The 16768-nt window shown below is 58.2% G+C and overlaps 1 protein-coding gene across 6 annotated transcripts in view; it reads right to left on the bottom strand.

Moving 5' to 3' along the window:
• The window catches only part of PITPNM3 (PITPNM family member 3), a 58626-nt gene that overhangs the window by 24611 nt on the left and 17247 nt on the right, over positions 1–16768 (bottom strand). For all 6 annotated transcript variants that reach the window (XR_014304983.1, XM_082707759.1, XM_082707761.1 and 3 more), the window contains exons 3-4: positions 15133–15240; positions 7077–7124 (exon numbers count right to left, since the gene is read on the bottom strand). Coding sequence is in view for 5 of the 6 variants with exons in the window: in XM_082707759.1 (XP_082563885.1) it covers positions 7077–7124; positions 15133–15240 (156 nt within the window). In the remaining variant the exon portion in view is untranslated. The remainder of the gene's footprint in view (positions 1–7076; positions 7125–15132; positions 15241–16768) is intronic.

The raw sequence follows: 16768 nt of genomic DNA, 5'->3' as shown, positions 1-16768 counted from the left end.
AGGAGATGCTCATGCAAACCACAAAGCGGCAGGCTGCCCAGCACGGACCTCCTCCCCACAGCAAAGCAGCCAGTTCCGTGGTGTGTGTGGCCACGGGGCTGGCAGCGGCCCAGAGACCACAACTTCCGAGGCTGGGTGGTAACTGGTTTGGAGCCAGTGCCCCAGTCCAAGTCTTGCACTCAGTGGCTTGAGAGCAGGGCTCGGTTTTCTCTTCTGGGGCATGGGGATGGCAGCCTTCCGGAGCAGGAGCCCAGCACAGAGGAGCTCAGACATGCACGGGGCTCAGAGTGGGGCTGGCCACATGCTAAGTCTCTGTGTCAGTCATGCATTTGGAGGACATGCCAGGGAGGCTCAGCGGTCCCCGAGCCGGGGACAGAGGCCGGCAGGAGCTGCCTCAGCATGCACAGCCCTGACCCCAAACCCACCAGAGCCCTGATGGCCCCCCACACCCTCGCTGGACCGGCTGCCGGCCTCCAGTGCGGCTGCAGGCTCATGCACGGTGGCTGCTACGAATTACCATCACGAGCCTATAAATAAGCCACAGGGAAGACACGAGGGTCCTACCGTCTCCCGGGCGCCATGCCCTCCGCGAGCGGGGCTGGTTCCTGAGCTCTCACTGAGCCCACGGGCCCTAGGCTCCCACATTCTCCATCGGCCTGTGGCCAGCCACCTTGGCCCCACGCCACGCTCTGGCAATGAGCTGATGCCGCATCCTGGCCACGGACGACACTGAGGCAGCTCGGGGCTCGGCAGGGACGGGCCTGGCAGGACCCTGGGCGCCCCGCGCCTTCCCCGCCAATGGCAAGAGTCTGGCTTCCTTTCAGTGTGCAAAAGCCAGACAGCTTTGGCTCTGGGGGAGGGGGGAGGGGAGGCCTCGCCTGCAGATCTAGATCCGGCCCCCCCACCCCGAGGGTCAGCTACCAGGCCTGGAGGGGACCCCTGGGGATGTGCGTCTCCAGCCTCAGCAGAGGCCTCTGCAGACACTCAGAAAGGCAGCCTCGAGGCCCCCTAGCATGTGCCTCCCCACAAGCCTTCTGCTCTCTGAGAAGCAGACAGTCCCTGCAGAGTAACTGAGGACACCGGTTCTGGCCACCAGACCCGGCAGCTTCGCTCCTCCCCGCCTCACTCAGGCTGAGCTCTCTGCCTTCCTACCTGGGCGCACCAGCGAACTCCTACTATACCGCAAAACCCTGCTCAACCATCCCAGCCTCTGGAAAGCCGTCTCAGGTCTACTTAGGCAGAGACGGTCATCTCACACTGTGCTCAGCTGGCCTGACTCATTGCTGTGAGGTTAGTCAACCATTTCCGCATCAGACTGGGGGTCCCCGAGAGCAGGGAGCATCGAAAGCCAGGTTTTTGTGAAAGTTCACTGCAAAGACCCTGGGGGTCATGCAGCCTGGGAGACCTCTCCGTGCTCATCAGCCCCGGGAGAAGTCCCATCTAGGGAAGAAGCATCTATACTGGGACGCGTATCTCCTGGAAGGCCCCTGGGGGGGCTGGTGTCAGGGAAGCATGGCAAGTTCTCAGCCTGGGCCTCATGGGTCCTCCCCCTCCACAGGCTTCCCCAGAGCCTCTGGTGACAGGAGCGGCGGGCAGGGTCCCGGGAGGCGGGGAGCCCAGGACCTCATGGGCGGGCTGCGTGGTTCTCCCCGAGGCTTTGCTTCTGCCAGGGGACCCTATTCAGGCAGGGTCCCTGCGGTGCCCAGTCCCAGGGTGGGGAGAGCCCACGGCTGTTTCTGTGACCGTGTCTTGTGACCGCAGCACCCACCCCCAGCACCCCTGCTGGCCTACCCAGCTCCCCGAGGCTCCCCTGCCAGCTGGCGGGAGAGGCTATATTTGCTTACTCACAACCTTGGAGAGGCACAAATTGTCATCACCCTTCTAATTACCCAAGTGCCACAGTGCTCCTGAGACAGAAGCCAAGGTCAGCGCCCACGCGCTCAGCACACCCGGCAGAGTGTCACCCGGCTCGGCTGAAGGGTCCATGTCCCTCTCTCCTGCCACCAGCCGCGGGGACCATGAGGGATGGAGGCCCCCAGCCGCGTCCCCGTCAGCATGGTTTTGCTGGACGGGGGAACACCGGGTGATTTTCTCATTTTCCTCACGTGAGCCCGGACTTCCTTTAGTGTAAAGCTATTGCGAGTGCGAGCGTGTGTCACTTACAAGAAGAACCGTGAACCAGCTGCAAGCCCTGCCCGACCGCACACACACACAGCACACACACAGCAGAGCGACCGGCCAGCCCTTGGGCGTTGGCGGGCTGGCAAGGGGCCCCGAGGCTATGCAAAGGGAAAGGAAGGCCTGTGGGGCCGACAGTGACCATGAAACATGGCCTCATCAAAATCCTGCATTTGGGTCCCAAAACCAGCTGGACACCACGGCGGCCTCCTGCTCTCCTGGCTGGAGCCCACGTGCACCCGGAAGCCTGAGGACCTCAAGGGCCCTGGGGTCATGTGATATGGGCCTTAGCTGGACAGGGGCGCCCACCCAGCCTCGCGGCTGCGAGCTCCAGCACGTTCAGGGCAGAGCGAGGACACTGCGTTCCTGAAGCTCGGGCCAATCTGAGGGCTCAGGTGTAGCCCAGGAACCAGGCAGGGAAGCTGCGGGACAGGGGCCCCTGCCCGTGAAGATCAGGCTTGAGGGGACGCGGTGGCCTGTAAATGCTTGGGGTCTGCATGTGGGTCACGGAGGGACGGCAGAGCCCGGCCACCGAGGGGGGTGGTTTCTGGAGGGCTCATGACTGTCCTGGGGGGAAATGAGCTGGCCTGGCCGGAAGGAGGGATTGTAGGAGCAGGTGCTATGAGTGGATGCCAGGCGGGTGGACGCCGGGCAGGCACCCCAGGCATGGTGGGCTAGATGGACCCGAGGTCCCTGCTGTCACAGCCTTGGCCCCTTCAAGGTCATGGCCCAGCTCCATCAGCCTGGGTTCATCTGCTAAGGAGGCTCACCCCAGTGGGCTGGTCAGCCCTCTCAGAGGCGCTGGCCCACACAGAGGCCTGACCGCCGCCCCATGGATTGAGCCTGGGGGAGGGAATGGGGAGCAACCGCCACTGAGACTGCCGGGCCCTACTGGGGAGCGGGCACAGAGACGCAGGGAAACAGCAGCGTGCCCACCCGCGCACGCCCGCACACTAACCCCTGCTGCTTCCAGAGAAAGGACGGGTCACAGCTCCTGTGTGCAGGCACCCACGGGAGGGATCACCACAGAGATCACTCCAAAGGCCTCCTCCCCTACTCCCAGATCAGCACTGCTGCTCGGCCCAGGGTGTGGGGAGGCAGCCCCTCCCCATCCACGGCTGGTGTCTGCAAAGGGCAGTTTGGCCACGTCCCCAGAGACACTGAGCGTCCCCCTCTCCGCCCTGGGACCGAGCCTCGCACAGAAAGGCTCACGCAGGATGCTGGCCATGGCCACGGGGTCACGCTACAAAGACAGCAACGTGTGCCAAGCGCGGCAGGAGCCGGTGAGACGGGCGACGCCACAGGGAGACAGGACCCCTTCCCACGGCCAGCACACCCCCAAACGCATGGGGGGGCGAAGATAATCCCGCTACGTGCTCGCCCGCGAGGAGCAGGGGCAGGACGAGTGCGTGGCAGGCTCCCATCTGTGAGCATTCATGGAGACGATCGTGTGCAGGGAACGTGGCCAGTCGCCGCTGCGGCGAGCAGCGCGCCTCACCTGCATCCTTCCAGAGTTCAGACCCTCGGCCGGCACTGCCCATTCAGATGTCAGATTAAAAGTGGGAATTCTCTCAACCCCGTGGAGCAGGCAGACTTCTTCTGGGAGATGCTGGTTTCTATGTTCTCCCTGCTTGGGTTTCCCGGCCTCCGGGGAGAACTGCGGCAGGCTTCCTGGGTTTTGTTTCTAGAAGCTCTTTTGTTCGCAGGAGAAAAGGATTTGAGGAAACAGATTCTGACTGAAGAGAGATTCTCACCCCCAGCTGAGACAAATGCGGGGTGTCCTCAGGGTTGGGGGAGCTCTGGGGGCCCCGGACCACTGGCTAGGGGCTGCACAGAGGGACAGATGGGACCATCGGGCTGGGGTTCCCACACGTGGGCACCTGCCTGGTTCCATGCCCCCGGGTTTCTCTGAACCTGAGAATGTAGTCCTTTCACGGACTACACGCTTCAGCTCCGCGTCCACCCAGCCATCCTTCTCCCCTGGAGCCCTGACCAAGTCACGGGCCCCATAAAATCCCAGTGCCACAGTCCCACACCAGCCTCCCCTCTGCACAATCTCCCCTCTGAGCTCAAGCACTGGGCCATACAATGGTTTTCAAACCTTCTTCCTCTCATCACAGGGGCTTTGCACATTCTGCTCCCCAAGCCCTGTGTCTTCTTCACACGGCTGTGTCCAAATATGTCCTCCCGAAGCCTCCGTGGTCCCGCGCCCGGGGGTGTCCGTCCTTGACGTCCTCCTCCCGGAAGCACCGGGCTCTCTCTTCGGAAACTAGTCCCCGTACTTCAGGTTTTCTGGTTACTGGACCCGGCATCTCCTCCCTCCCTGGCCGGGAGGGCCTTCAAGGCCCGGACAGGGTTTGTTTACGCTCCGTTTCCCCCACGCAGACCGTCCGGGCGCTGGCACCGAGGAGGTGCTCAGGAAATGTTTTTCTAACAAGTGAGTGGACAAATATTTTGTTCCCGCTTTGGAGCCCCGTCAGCGTCGGAAGCTGAGGACGTCCCAGCAAAGCACAGATGTGTGCAGACACACACGTGTCCTCATGTGGAGGAACGCACAGGCACACTCACACGCACGCCAATATACACACGAGTACCGTGCGGCACACACACAAGAGGAAAACTCCTCAGGCCGCCGTCTGCCACCCCGAGCTCATTAAAGCAGCTAAATATAGCCCGTCTGCAGCTGTGCTCAGCACGCTGCCCACACCAGCCAGGAAAAGACACCAGTTACCAGTGGAGCTGCGGGCAGGGGGCTCCAGGCATGGCAGGGCGGGGAGCTGCGGGCAGGGGGCTCCGGGCACGGTGGGGCTGGGGGATAGCTGCAGGTAGGGTCTCCGGGCATGCTGGGCCGGAGATGGGGGGCGGCTGTAGAGACACTGGAGGGACCCTTGGTGGTGGTCCAGGCATCTGAGCTGCTCCTCTGGCTCCCGGGCCCCAGCAGGGGACATGAGGTCGGGCCCCACACGTGGGGCGGTGCTGACCCCCCCACCTTCTTTGTCCCTTTCAGGCCACACAGGCTCCACAGGTGATGAGCCCACGGAGCCGAGCTCAGTCAGGACACGGCCTGCTGCTTGCTTCTGGTGAGGGTGCAAACAGTGACGGGAAATACTGGAGCAGACCCCACGTGGGGAGGAAGGCCCCAGACGACAAAGCACAGCACCCGCGTCAGGGACTCAGGATTGGAGCGGGCAGAGCAGCACGGACGACCACCGTCATCTCCTAAAGCCGCAATGCGCCCATCTCCGTGGACAGCACGGCCCAGCAGGGGACGTGGCACCGCCACGGCCGCCTTCCCCGCAGGCGCTCCAGGCTGCGGTTCTCGCCGACCCAGGGCTGGCGCTGGACCGGCCCCGGCCCCACAACCACGTTGCCGCACGTCCCCGGAGAAGATCCTGAAGGCGCAGACCCGCGGGACAGTCTTCAGCACGGAAACCTACCCCCTCGGTTTGAAAACCGAACACAAGGGACTTCGCCTTCACGTAAACGCATGTTTTTTCCGGCCCAGTCCAGAAGTAGCGGACGGGGGGGTCAGCCCCACGGCTCTCCCTCTGAGGCAGGTCGTGTCTCCCTCGCTGGGGGACGTAGCCACACCCTGCCTCCCAGAGCGATGGGAGGTCTGACATCTTGGGGGGCCAGACTGGCGGGGGGAGACGCCCCATGCAGGGCTGGCTAATTCCCAGAGACAAACGAACCTTCCACCTGCAAACACCTGCTCTCATGGTCCAAACCCCTTCTTCATGCACAAGCCAACCTCTCCTGCCCCAAATGCCCCCAGGATAGACGCAGACACCCCCAGTTTCTCAGTGGCTGCTCCTAAGTTATTGCCTCCTTTCCAGTGGAAAACATACCTGGGCTCTTGGCTGAGTGCCCCTGCACTCTGTCCACCCCCAGGGCCATGCACCCCTGCACTCGGTCCAGGGCCATGCACCCCATCGCTCTGTCCAACCCCAGGGTCGTGAGCCCCCACACTCTGTCTGTCCCGGGACAGAACTGAGCGCTTCCTTGTGGCCCTTCCTCTTGGGAAACATGAAGGTCCTGGTCCCCTGGGTCTTCACTCAGCCTCCTCTGCAGGCTGAACTCTGGGAGCTCGTCCTGGTGCCGCCCCACTCATGCTGAGCCCCGTGCACTCGGCCTGAGGCTTTGGGGTGCCCCTGGCAGAGGAGTCCGGCCCCTCCCCGGCCCCTGACAGCCTTGTCCACAGCTGCCCCAGGTGCAAAAAACCCCTTCCATGCCAGTCCTGAGCCGTGGGAATGCAGACACCTTCCTGCCCCTGAGGAATGGACCAGCCCGGGGGGCAGGAGAGGGCACAGCGTGGGCTTAACCCTCGGAGAAACAACCACAGACCCAAACAGCAGGAGAGAGAAGAAGGGGGTTCGGAGACCCAACTGGCATCTTGACCCTCCCTGACCCCAGCCTCTTGAGAAACCCAACCCCGCCAGCAGCAGACACGGCTCAAGAAGACGTCCTCAGGTCACAGGGTTGACTGCAGACACTCTGCCAGGCATCCCTGGGGCAGGCCCTGCAGGAAACCTGGAGAAGCCCCACCGGACAGATGTGCAGGTCCAGGACAACTAGGGGCGGGCTCTGCACTCACAGCCTCTAGGGGGTCGGGGAGGCAGACGGCATGTCCGCGTCTGTGTCACCCGAAGGACCTCATCTCTGAGGCTCCAAGGCTTTGCACCCCGTTCCTGTCCACAGGCAAATGGCACACAAGGGTTTGCACTGTCCCATCTGCCATGCCGGGCTCAGCCTCCTGGCCCACCGGCCCCCGCGCTGCCCACACATGGGAACTTGGGACCCCAGGCTTGGTCCACGGGGCAGGGAGGGGCCCCAGGCCCAAAGAGGCTGGACCCACCCAGGCGGGAGACAAGCCTCCGGGGGGGTCGGGCTTAACTCACGCTGCTTCTCCTGGAGGGTGCTGGAAGTGCACGGGGTGCTCGCGTCTCCTGCGGGGAAAGAGAAGACAAGTGAGCAGACTCCCTAGCACGGTGCTGGGCGTTGGGAGGCCACATGGGGCTCCTGCCCACCCCCTTCCAGAGCTGGGTGGGCAGAGGTCTCCCCCCTTCGTGCACCACAGTCCACAGAGCCGGGGAACGGGAGGCCTGGCTTCTCCTCCCACTGTCCCAGGGCAGCTGCTCACAGGACACTGCCCTCTCTGAGGACACTCGGCAGTGTGCAGACTGCCACGGGCCCTCTCCTAGCTCCGCACCCACGTCCGCTCCTGCCTCCCCCCTGCATTAGCTCTGGATGCCCTGGGCCACCACAGTGGCCATCCTGGGACCGCCCCCTCCCCAAGTCCTGCCTCAGCCAAGGCACCCCCTTTGCCCCCAGCCAGAGGGACGGCCAGCCCTCCCCACCCCCATCCTCACACAGTCGGGGCCCGAGTCCTGTGGGGTCTGCCTCTGAGACTTGGGCCCCACAGTGGAAGGGGCATCTGTGCTGTCCACTGCTGTCCCCGTGCCTGGCACGCTGCTTCTCAGCCGCACATGCCCCTACGGGCGGACTCCACTGAGTTCCGTGGATGACAGAACTCGTCCCCCGACCCCAGAAAAGCCGCTCTCCGCAGTCCTGGAAGTCAGATGAACCCCTCGCGGCCAGTGGGCTCCGGAACACATCGCAGACGACAGCCACGCACAAGATACACTTTCGTTCACACATAAACGATCCCCAGCCAAGTGAGGACACCCACGAACATCCCCCCCAAAGCCCCGTGAAGAGTGTTCTGCGGAGGGGACAGCCCTCGGCCGACTTGAGAAGGACTGTGCTGGAGGGAAGATGCATACCCCACCGTCGTACTCATGGCCACAACCAACATCGCAAGGGTTGAAGCTCTCTGTGCATTTTCAATGACTTCCTTCAAATCATACACCTCAGGAGGGGAAGCCCCGGTCCACAGGCAGGGAGGGGCAGGCCCCCACCTGCACACCCCATGGGGCTCACTGCCGTCGTCCCCTGAGCTCTCTGCCTCCCGACACTAGACTCACACCAGGACACATGCTCTGCCCAGACCGCTCACGGCTCATGGGCCCACAGTGGCTCCCCTTCCTCACGGTCTGAGCCTGGCAAGCCAGCCTCTCTGGAAAGCAGCCCCTGGGCACCTGCTGCGCCCACTCCAACACCAATGCCCTCCACCGCGGGATGCTGTCTCTGAGTCGGTCTCGCCATCTCAGGACTCACTCCTTTCCTACACACGTAAGAGTGTGGCTCCCTGGTCAAGCTGTCCACGGCTATCTGATTCCTACGGCAATGGTGAGCTCACGCTCCCCAGACGACGACAATTGTGGGAAGGAGGACCTCCATGCATGGCTGAGGCATTTACCCTTCACTCCTCAGATAATGGAAATCCCCGTGCCGGTCTCCCTGCAGGAGGAAGTCCTGGGTTTACAGCACAGTAGAGCTGAATGCAGATGGTAAACTCACAACAGGACCCAGCTTTTTCTCCCGCCCCAAAATGACACCAAATATTTTCCTAGGAATTTGTCTTTAGTGGTACTATAAAATAAGAAGGGGGTGTCCTTGGCAGAGTGGACACTGTATGGCACCCCTGGGAGGTGGAGAGCAGAGGGAACAGGTCAGGGGAGGCAGGGCTGGCAATGGCATGTGCAGAGCCTGTGCACAAAGAAAAGGTGGGGACCATGTTCAGAAGTACTAAGAGTTTGAAGATGGCAACAGCAGAGCATAAAATCAAGTGAGAGACCCTCAGCGTGGAGCTTTGTAGGACCGCCAAGGTCACACAGCCATACTGCCAGTGAGGAGAGGGGAAGCCATAATTTGCATCCTGCAGAGGAAGGAAGGCTGTGGCCAAAGGAGGGGCAGCTCGGGGGAAAGCAGTCTCCTCGATGGAAAACCCAGGAGCAAAAGAAGCTTTTCCAACCACGTGGGCCTCCTTCCAACACCTGCCTGTATTGACCGAGCAGAGGCATCTGCTCTCAGGTGTGGGAAGGGCTGAGTGTCTGAGAACAGGACACCCTGGGAAGCTAAAAATACCAAGAAGAATAAACCAGAAGCTCATGTCATCCAGCAGCATGTGCTACCCTCCCCGATAATCAGAGCACAGCTGTTTGCAATAAACAGACACATCCCGGCAGCCAGTGACAGGCTGGGGGGGGGGGGTCCGACTACGGAGTCGGGTACACAGTGTCACCCAGTATCACAGGAAGACCAAAAGCATGGAAGCAAGACGCCAAACTCAGTGACAGAGGGAGGTGAGCCCAGGAAAATGGATCTGCAGACCCCTTAGCCAGTCAGCAGGACCTCAGAGTCGAGCCATCACCACCAGGACCTAAAGGGCACTTAAAACACAGATTCAGTGAGTCTGGGAGGGAGCTCCAAAATTCACATCTCTGACAGGTGTCCAAGTGATGCTGATGCTACGGGTCCAGGGAACACTCTTTGAGAACCACATTATTAGACACAGGACATAGCCAGAGTTTGGGAGGAATCATGGGGTAAATAAAACAGCTCTCTGGGAAAGGGAAGACAGAGAAGGTGGTTGGGACAACTGGGCAGTGCCTGCCTCCCTCCTGACAATAAGAATGTTGCCTGATGACATTCAGTTTGTCCCTAAAACAAGACTGTAAGCAGCCCCTTAAGTGAGAGCTCACAGACTGTTAGTATAAATTATTCAGAAAGACATATGCAGTCTCTGAACATAAAAGATAGAAACATGGCAAGGACCAAGTGAGACACAGGGCTCAGGGAAACAGGGCTGTTCCCTACATGAAAGTCAATCACAGTAACAGAAAACAGGACAAAACCCACAGGATCATCTCAATAGAGGCAGAAGAAGCACTTGGCAAAACACAACACCCTTTCATGAGAAATATCCCTGATATAACCCAGAATAGAAGGGAACTGCCTCGACCAAGCAAATGACAACTACAGGAAAAGCCCAGCTAACATTATATTTAACAGCAGAAGACTGAAAACTCCACCGATGATCGGGAACAAGACAAGATGCCAGCTCCCACCATTGCTATTCAGTATTACACTGGGGAATTTAGCCAGAGAATTCAGGCAAGAAAGGGAAATAAAATGCATCCAGGCTGGAAAGGAAGAAGTAAAACTACCTGTTTGGAGATGACATGATCTTGCGTATAGAACATCCTAAGGAATCCTTACCCCAAAATAAACCTAATAAATGATTTCAGCAAAGTTGCAGGGTAGGATACAAGATTATATACAAAAATCAATTGCATTTCTATATACTTGCAAATAATCCATGAATGAAATGAAGAAAATAATCCAGTTACAATAGCACCAAAAAGAATAGAATACTTTGGAGTAAATTTAGCAAAACAAGTGTAAAACTTGTACCCTGAAAATTACAAAATGTCACTGAAAAAAATTAAAGAAGACCTAAATGAACAGAAAGACATCCCATGTTCATGGATTGGAAGACTGAAATTGTTGAAATGGTGATACACCCCAAATCGATCTACAGATTCAACACAACCCCTATTAAAATCCCAGCTGGATTTTTTGCAGAAATTGAGAAGCCAATTCTAAAATTCACAAGGAAATACAAGGAATACAGAATAGCAAAAAAAAAAACACCTTGCAAAACAGAGCAAAGCACATGGATCCTGATTTCAAACTAACTACAAGGCACAGTTATCAAGATGATGTGGTGCAGGCCTAAGGATACACACATATCATTGGAATAGAATTGAGAGCCCAAATGTAAATCCCTATGTTTCTCATCAACTGACTTTTGACAAGGATGCCAAGACAATTCAAGAATTGTCTTTCCAATAAATGGTTCCAGTACCACTGGTAACCCACCAGCAAAACAATGAAGTTGAACCCCTACCTCACACTCTATATAAAAATGAACTCAAAGTGAATCAGACCTAAATGGAAGAGCTAAAACTTGACTTTGTATTAGTTGATGGTTTCTTAGATATGGCCTTGAACACAGAAATAATACATAAAATGGGTTTCATCTGACTGTTAAAAATTTGCACTCTGAAGGGTATTATCAAGAAAGTGAAAAGACAGCCACAGCATGGAAGAAAGTATCTGTAAATCATATAACTGATAAGGGTCTAGTATCCACAATATATAAAGAACACTTATAACTCAACAAGAGAAAAACAATCTGATTTTAAATGGGCAAAGGATTTGAACAGACTTTCTCCAAAGAAGATAAACAATAACCAAAAAGCACATAAACATATGTTTATCATCATCGGTCATTAGGGAAATGCAAATCCAATCCATAATCATACGCCATGTCGTACCCACTGGCGAAGCTATAATCGAACAACAAAGACAAGTGCTGAAAAGAATGTGGATTGTCTGAACTCTGGTACAACACTGGTAGGAAGGGAACATGGGGCAGCCTAGCACTCCCAGTCCTGGGAGTGTCCCCACAAAAACCCGTACTTGAATACTTACAGTAGAATTACTTATAACAGTATAAAAAAGGAAACCACCCGAATGTCCACCAGTTGATGAATGGATGAACCATATGTGGGACTATCATTCAGCCATAAAATGGAATGATGTTCTGGTTCATGCCACAGCAGGGCTGAGTCTCAGAATCACGATGTCAAGGCAGACAGCAAATTCAAAAGGCCACATACTGTTGGAGTCTATGCATACAAAATCCCAGGGTTTTGAGGAGAGAAAAATGGGGAGTGGCTGCTGGTAGGTATGGGATTTCTTCTTGGGCCGATGAGATGTTCAGGAACTAGGTAGTGGTGGCTACTCAGGGTCATGAATGTACAAACTGTACAGAAAGCACTGAATTGTGCACTTTATGAGGGTGGGTTATATGGTATGCGAATTGTGTCTCAGTTTGTAAAAGAACTCGGCAGGACCTACCTTCCTTGGACAATGTTAATGGCAGCACTGTGCTTCCTGAGATCACTGGACTCAAGCTCGCTCCCGTTCCATGTCATAATCTCGCTGAGGGATCTTTGGTTAATTAGCCCACACTAAAGTGCGTGTGGTCTATTTCCATCCACTTCTAACCCACCAGGGGACTCTGACATGTCAAAGAACAGGAAGAAAGAGACCTTGCAGAGCACAGAATGAGTCTGTGGCACCCACGGATAAATACCAGATTGTTACGGAAAAAAACCACAGTGCACAAAAATGAAAAGATGATTGTTTAAAAAGAAAGAAAGAAAAAGCAAAAAGAAAAAAAAAACCCAAAACAAAAAAACCCTAGAAGAGCTGAGCAGAGGAAGGGCGATGGCTAGAGAAGACAGAACCGGGGAGCTACCAATGGGGTTGGAGCGAGGAACATTTCCAGAGCCCAGCAAGGACCAAGAAATAGGAACAGGAAGGGCAAGGGGAGACCCAGGTCTGGAACGTCTCTAAGGTAAGTGTGGAAGGGGAAACAGAGAAAGAAACCCCTGAAAAATAATAAAAAGAAAACACAAGTGTGTGCGGGTGTATACATCAATATGCACAAATGTATACAAAGTAACATATACAACGTGCCATATAGTAACTTAAACAAGTGCCGAATAGAGACCCGATACATTGTACTCCGTGTTGCGTGTTTTGTGTGTACAAAGTGCCTGTCATGTCCCATTACGTGCTGCACGTACATACCTAGTATACACTATACGTGTTGTGCATCATATGTTGTACATGTATGTGCACGTGTGTACGTGGTTACGTCACACCTCACAGGCCGTCAGGAACACGGGGAACGTGAAACAGCCTCAGGCATCCAGGCAGAGCTAACACGCAGGCAGCTAGCCCACAGCTGAGTCTGTAGCCCAGGGAAGAAGTCGCAGCTGGAGATGGACATGGGGTCACCATGGAGGGCGGCGGCGACCACCCAGGCCGGTCTCCGGAGCAGACTTCTCCTGACGCATCGGGGGCTTCTGCTGCCCAGAGTCATGCCTGGGCCTCCCTCCCGAGGCCCCGTGCTCAGTGCCCTCCTGCACGGGTGACTGTCGCCAGGACCCCCGCTCCTCCTTGGCTCCAGGGGGCTGTACCCTCACTGAGCACAGGAGCGGCCTGTGTCGTGGCGGATGGATGGGCGGCCAATGAGATGAATGCGTGTGTTCTGCTCTGTGAACGAGTCACACCCTGAGTCCCCAGGGGCTGCAGACACAGTGGTTTCCCCTCCTCACCCTTCCCTGCCCGCCCTGCTCCCCCCACCCACGGGGAGGAAATAGTATCAGCATCGTGGTTCTGACCCAGTGCAGCCCGTCAGGTGCTTGCCGGAATGTACTGGTCCCTGAAGCGGATGACCTGGTATAGAACGCACTTGGCAAGTCCTGACTCACTTAAGCTCCCCCAACACTGGCACTAGACCTGCTCTGCCCACAAAGAAAGGGAGGTGCCAAAGGTACCCAGAGTTTGCCTGCCTGCAGAGCCAAGTTCATGCCCAGACCACGGAGAGCGCCTGAGGCTCTCCCTCCCTTGCCCTCCCAGCTCCCCCAGCCCTGGCTGCTGCTCCTGCCCCTCCCAGCTCGCACAGGCGGAGTCAAGGGGGAGGGGATGGGAAGAGGTTGGCCAGATGGGCCGTGAGTGCAAGGCTGGGCTTGTATTATAATGACTGAGCACTGTCCCGGGAAGCAGCTGGAACCTGGGACCCCTTCTGGGCCCCTCCAGGCTTTGTGGTGAAGGCAAGGGCAGGCCAAGGGTCCTTCTGCAAACGCACGGCTGTGACAACTGGGGCATTGCCTCTGGACAGGCCCTGGGGACCAAACTGGAGCCTGCCCTTCCTGGGAACGGCCCAGTAGCCCAGGCCGTTTCTTTAAGACCTGACTACTCTGCAGAGGCCCCAAAGCCCACCTCCATCCAGCTGGCAATGAGGATACAAGGGAGAGGGACTGAGCGTGGTGCCGCACCAGCTCCCAGGACCTCGGGCAAAACACATCGTCTGTAAGCCTGGGGTTCGCCATCTGTAGGATGAACACCCATCCGTCCCTGTGCGTCCATCTCACAGCACAGCTTTGGCACGGTGAGTGCCCCAAGCCCAGGGCACAGGGGATGGGCTCGAGGGAAGTGGCTCCAGGCAAGACACCAGCACTGAGCCGGCTGCCACCAAGACGGCCGTCCTCTCGGGCTGGGCCGGGACCATCTCACAGGACACCTCCAGAGGGGACAGCCTGGCCCAGCCCGTGTGTGAGGAATGACAGGGCCGGGAAATGAGGAAGAGGTGCTCTCTGGGCCGGGGGAGGGGGACAGGAAGGACTAGCCTGGGGGCAACACGCCTAGAGGCCAGCCCCCTTGACCCCGGGTGGTTCTAGATCTGGCCCTGCTTCCTGAGTGGCCTTCATCCAACCCAGGCTCTGATGACGCGGCCTTCCCACTAAGCGACCTGCTCCACCCGCCCCTCGAAGCCTGGCTCCGTAGCTCCGTCCTCGGGAACCTTCCCTGCCCCCTCTCTCCCCAGTGCCCAGCGACCCTCCGCCCAAGCTTGAACCCTTACATCTTGTCCTGTATCACCGTCCCAAGCGGTGGCCCCAGGTGAGCCCCAGGGTTCCATCTGCCAAGTGCTTGTATGCAGTAGGTGCTCAGCAAACTCTCAGGGATGTGAAACGGCCAAATGGGCAGGACGCCTAGGAGGACGGGCTGCTCTGCTGATGGGCGCTTCCATGAAAAGCCCCGTGGGCCAACCCAGCCGCACACTCCTTCCTCAACTACTTGGCCCGCAGCAGGTGCGGCCCGCCCTGCTCCCCTTCCAGGTCCTTCCCAGAGGCTCTCCACCCGCCTCCCTGGCTTCACCTGTTCTGCCAACCCCGGAGATTGCCCCCGCCCCTGCCCTCAGGAACGCATGCCCCCAGGGGAGGTCATCCTACGGACAAGGGAAGCTCGGCCGCCCGGCACAGAAAGCCCCGCACGAGAGCCCACGGGGGCTCCCACAGGCCACAGCATTCGGGGAGGTGCCCAGAGAGACCCGAGCTCTCGCCGCTGTCACCCACGCCCCGGCCCCTGCGGCACGCGCGTGCACATGCCCCAGCCCCAGAAGCAGAGGCTCACCCGGACGCTCGTCCAGCTTCCCCATGGTCTCCATCTGCTCCGCCAGGTCATTGGAGTTCCACTGGCTCATCCCGATGAGGAGGGCACTCTTCCCTTCGGCCACCTCCTCTGTGGGCAGAAGCAGAGGCGGGCATGAGCACGCGGGCTGCGTCCAGGTGACCTACCCGTGGACGCAGACTTCCGCTACCAGAGGGGTCTGCGCTCATGGACAGCTACAACACTTCCTGGAAGCTCCCGCCATGGGCAGGCATGGCTGCTGCACCCTATGGGGCCCCCACAGGCTGCGGCAAAGAAAGGGACGAGGGGAGGGTCATGAGGGAGGCTGAAAGCCCCATCTGTGTCTCCGCTCCCTGCCACCAAGAGCGGTATTTCCTGAAAGGAAACGTGTTTGCAAGGAAGAGGAAAGCCATGCCCTTTGCTCAGTTTTTCCTTGGGTAGGTTATTGGCTTCTCCGAGCCTCAGTTTTTACATCAGAAAAATGGGTGCGGCAAGTCCCCCCAACACACAGACCTGCCGTGAGGATTCAAGGAGGCAATGGGGCAAAGGTCTCAGGGCATGGGGTGCTGGTTGATAAAGACAGTACAGTCTCGCGTGTGAGAGGTGCTGCCGCCGGCACTTGGGTTTGAGGGGGGCAGGACCAGCTCCGGTGTACCTGGGAGGGCAGGAGACATCCGAGCAGTCCTTGATCTGTAATGACCCCTTGGCTTTCATGTCACACTTGTGAACCCAGTAATGCCTCCGTCCTCTCCGACGTCCCCCTCAACCCCATCTCTATCCCCGCTCTTCCCCAGAAGGGCTCAGAGACAACACCGAAGGAGTCAGTGGGGCCACGTTCCCCAACCACACTGAGCGCCAGTCCCCGGGCCCCATGTCAGCTGCACTACCCGTCTGGTTCAGCCCCCCCGTCCCAGAGGAGGGCACGTCCTCCAGACCGATCCCACAGGCGTCCGCAAGCCCGGCTGTGAAAGGGACGAGCCTTCCTGCCAAGGGCGCCGCACCCCTTCTCACAGGGTTAGCGGGTCCGTGAGGAGAATCCAATGGGTCAGGACAACCCGGAGCAGGAGACAGGAGCCAGATAGCGCATGGGGAGCTGTCCATGGTCCTGACCGCGCCGGCGCTCCCCGACCCCACCTGCAGCCAGGACACCTGCTCCTGCCTCCAGAGTCCACATAGAGGGATTCACCCATGTCACCGGGTGCCGGCTCCGCACGGAGATGGTCACACGCGCTTCACGACATCCCCTTACTCTGCCCTTGTGACACATCAAGAAAGGTAATGATTGGCACCATTTCCATTTTATAGACGAGGAAAGCTTCGCACAGAGCAATTCAGGACCTTGCCGGAGGCCACCAGCCAGAACCGGGATTTGAACCCAGATGCACCGTTCTGAGAGCCCTCCGATCCCGACGGCCTGGCCTGGACACCCTGAGTCATCTGCCCAGCCCCCCAGCCAGGCGCCACACGTACGCCCTGACCGCTCCCCACAGGCAGCCTGCTCCCCGCTGGCACACCTCTACGCTGGCATGCAGCGCTGTATTCTGGGCACACCCCGGCCGGATTCCAGTCCACACTCTGCCCCACGTGTCCTCCAGCTGTTCCTGTCCTCGTGTCTCTTCTGCTGGGCTCTGGTTTGACA

Source organism: Mustela nivalis, assembly GCF_964662115.1.
Source record: "Mustela nivalis genome assembly, chromosome: 17".
NCBI lineage: Eukaryota > Metazoa > Chordata > Mammalia > Carnivora > Mustelidae > Mustela > Mustela nivalis.
The sequence above is the reverse complement of the archived record's forward strand: the minus strand, read 5'-3'. Positions and strand labels throughout refer to the sequence as shown.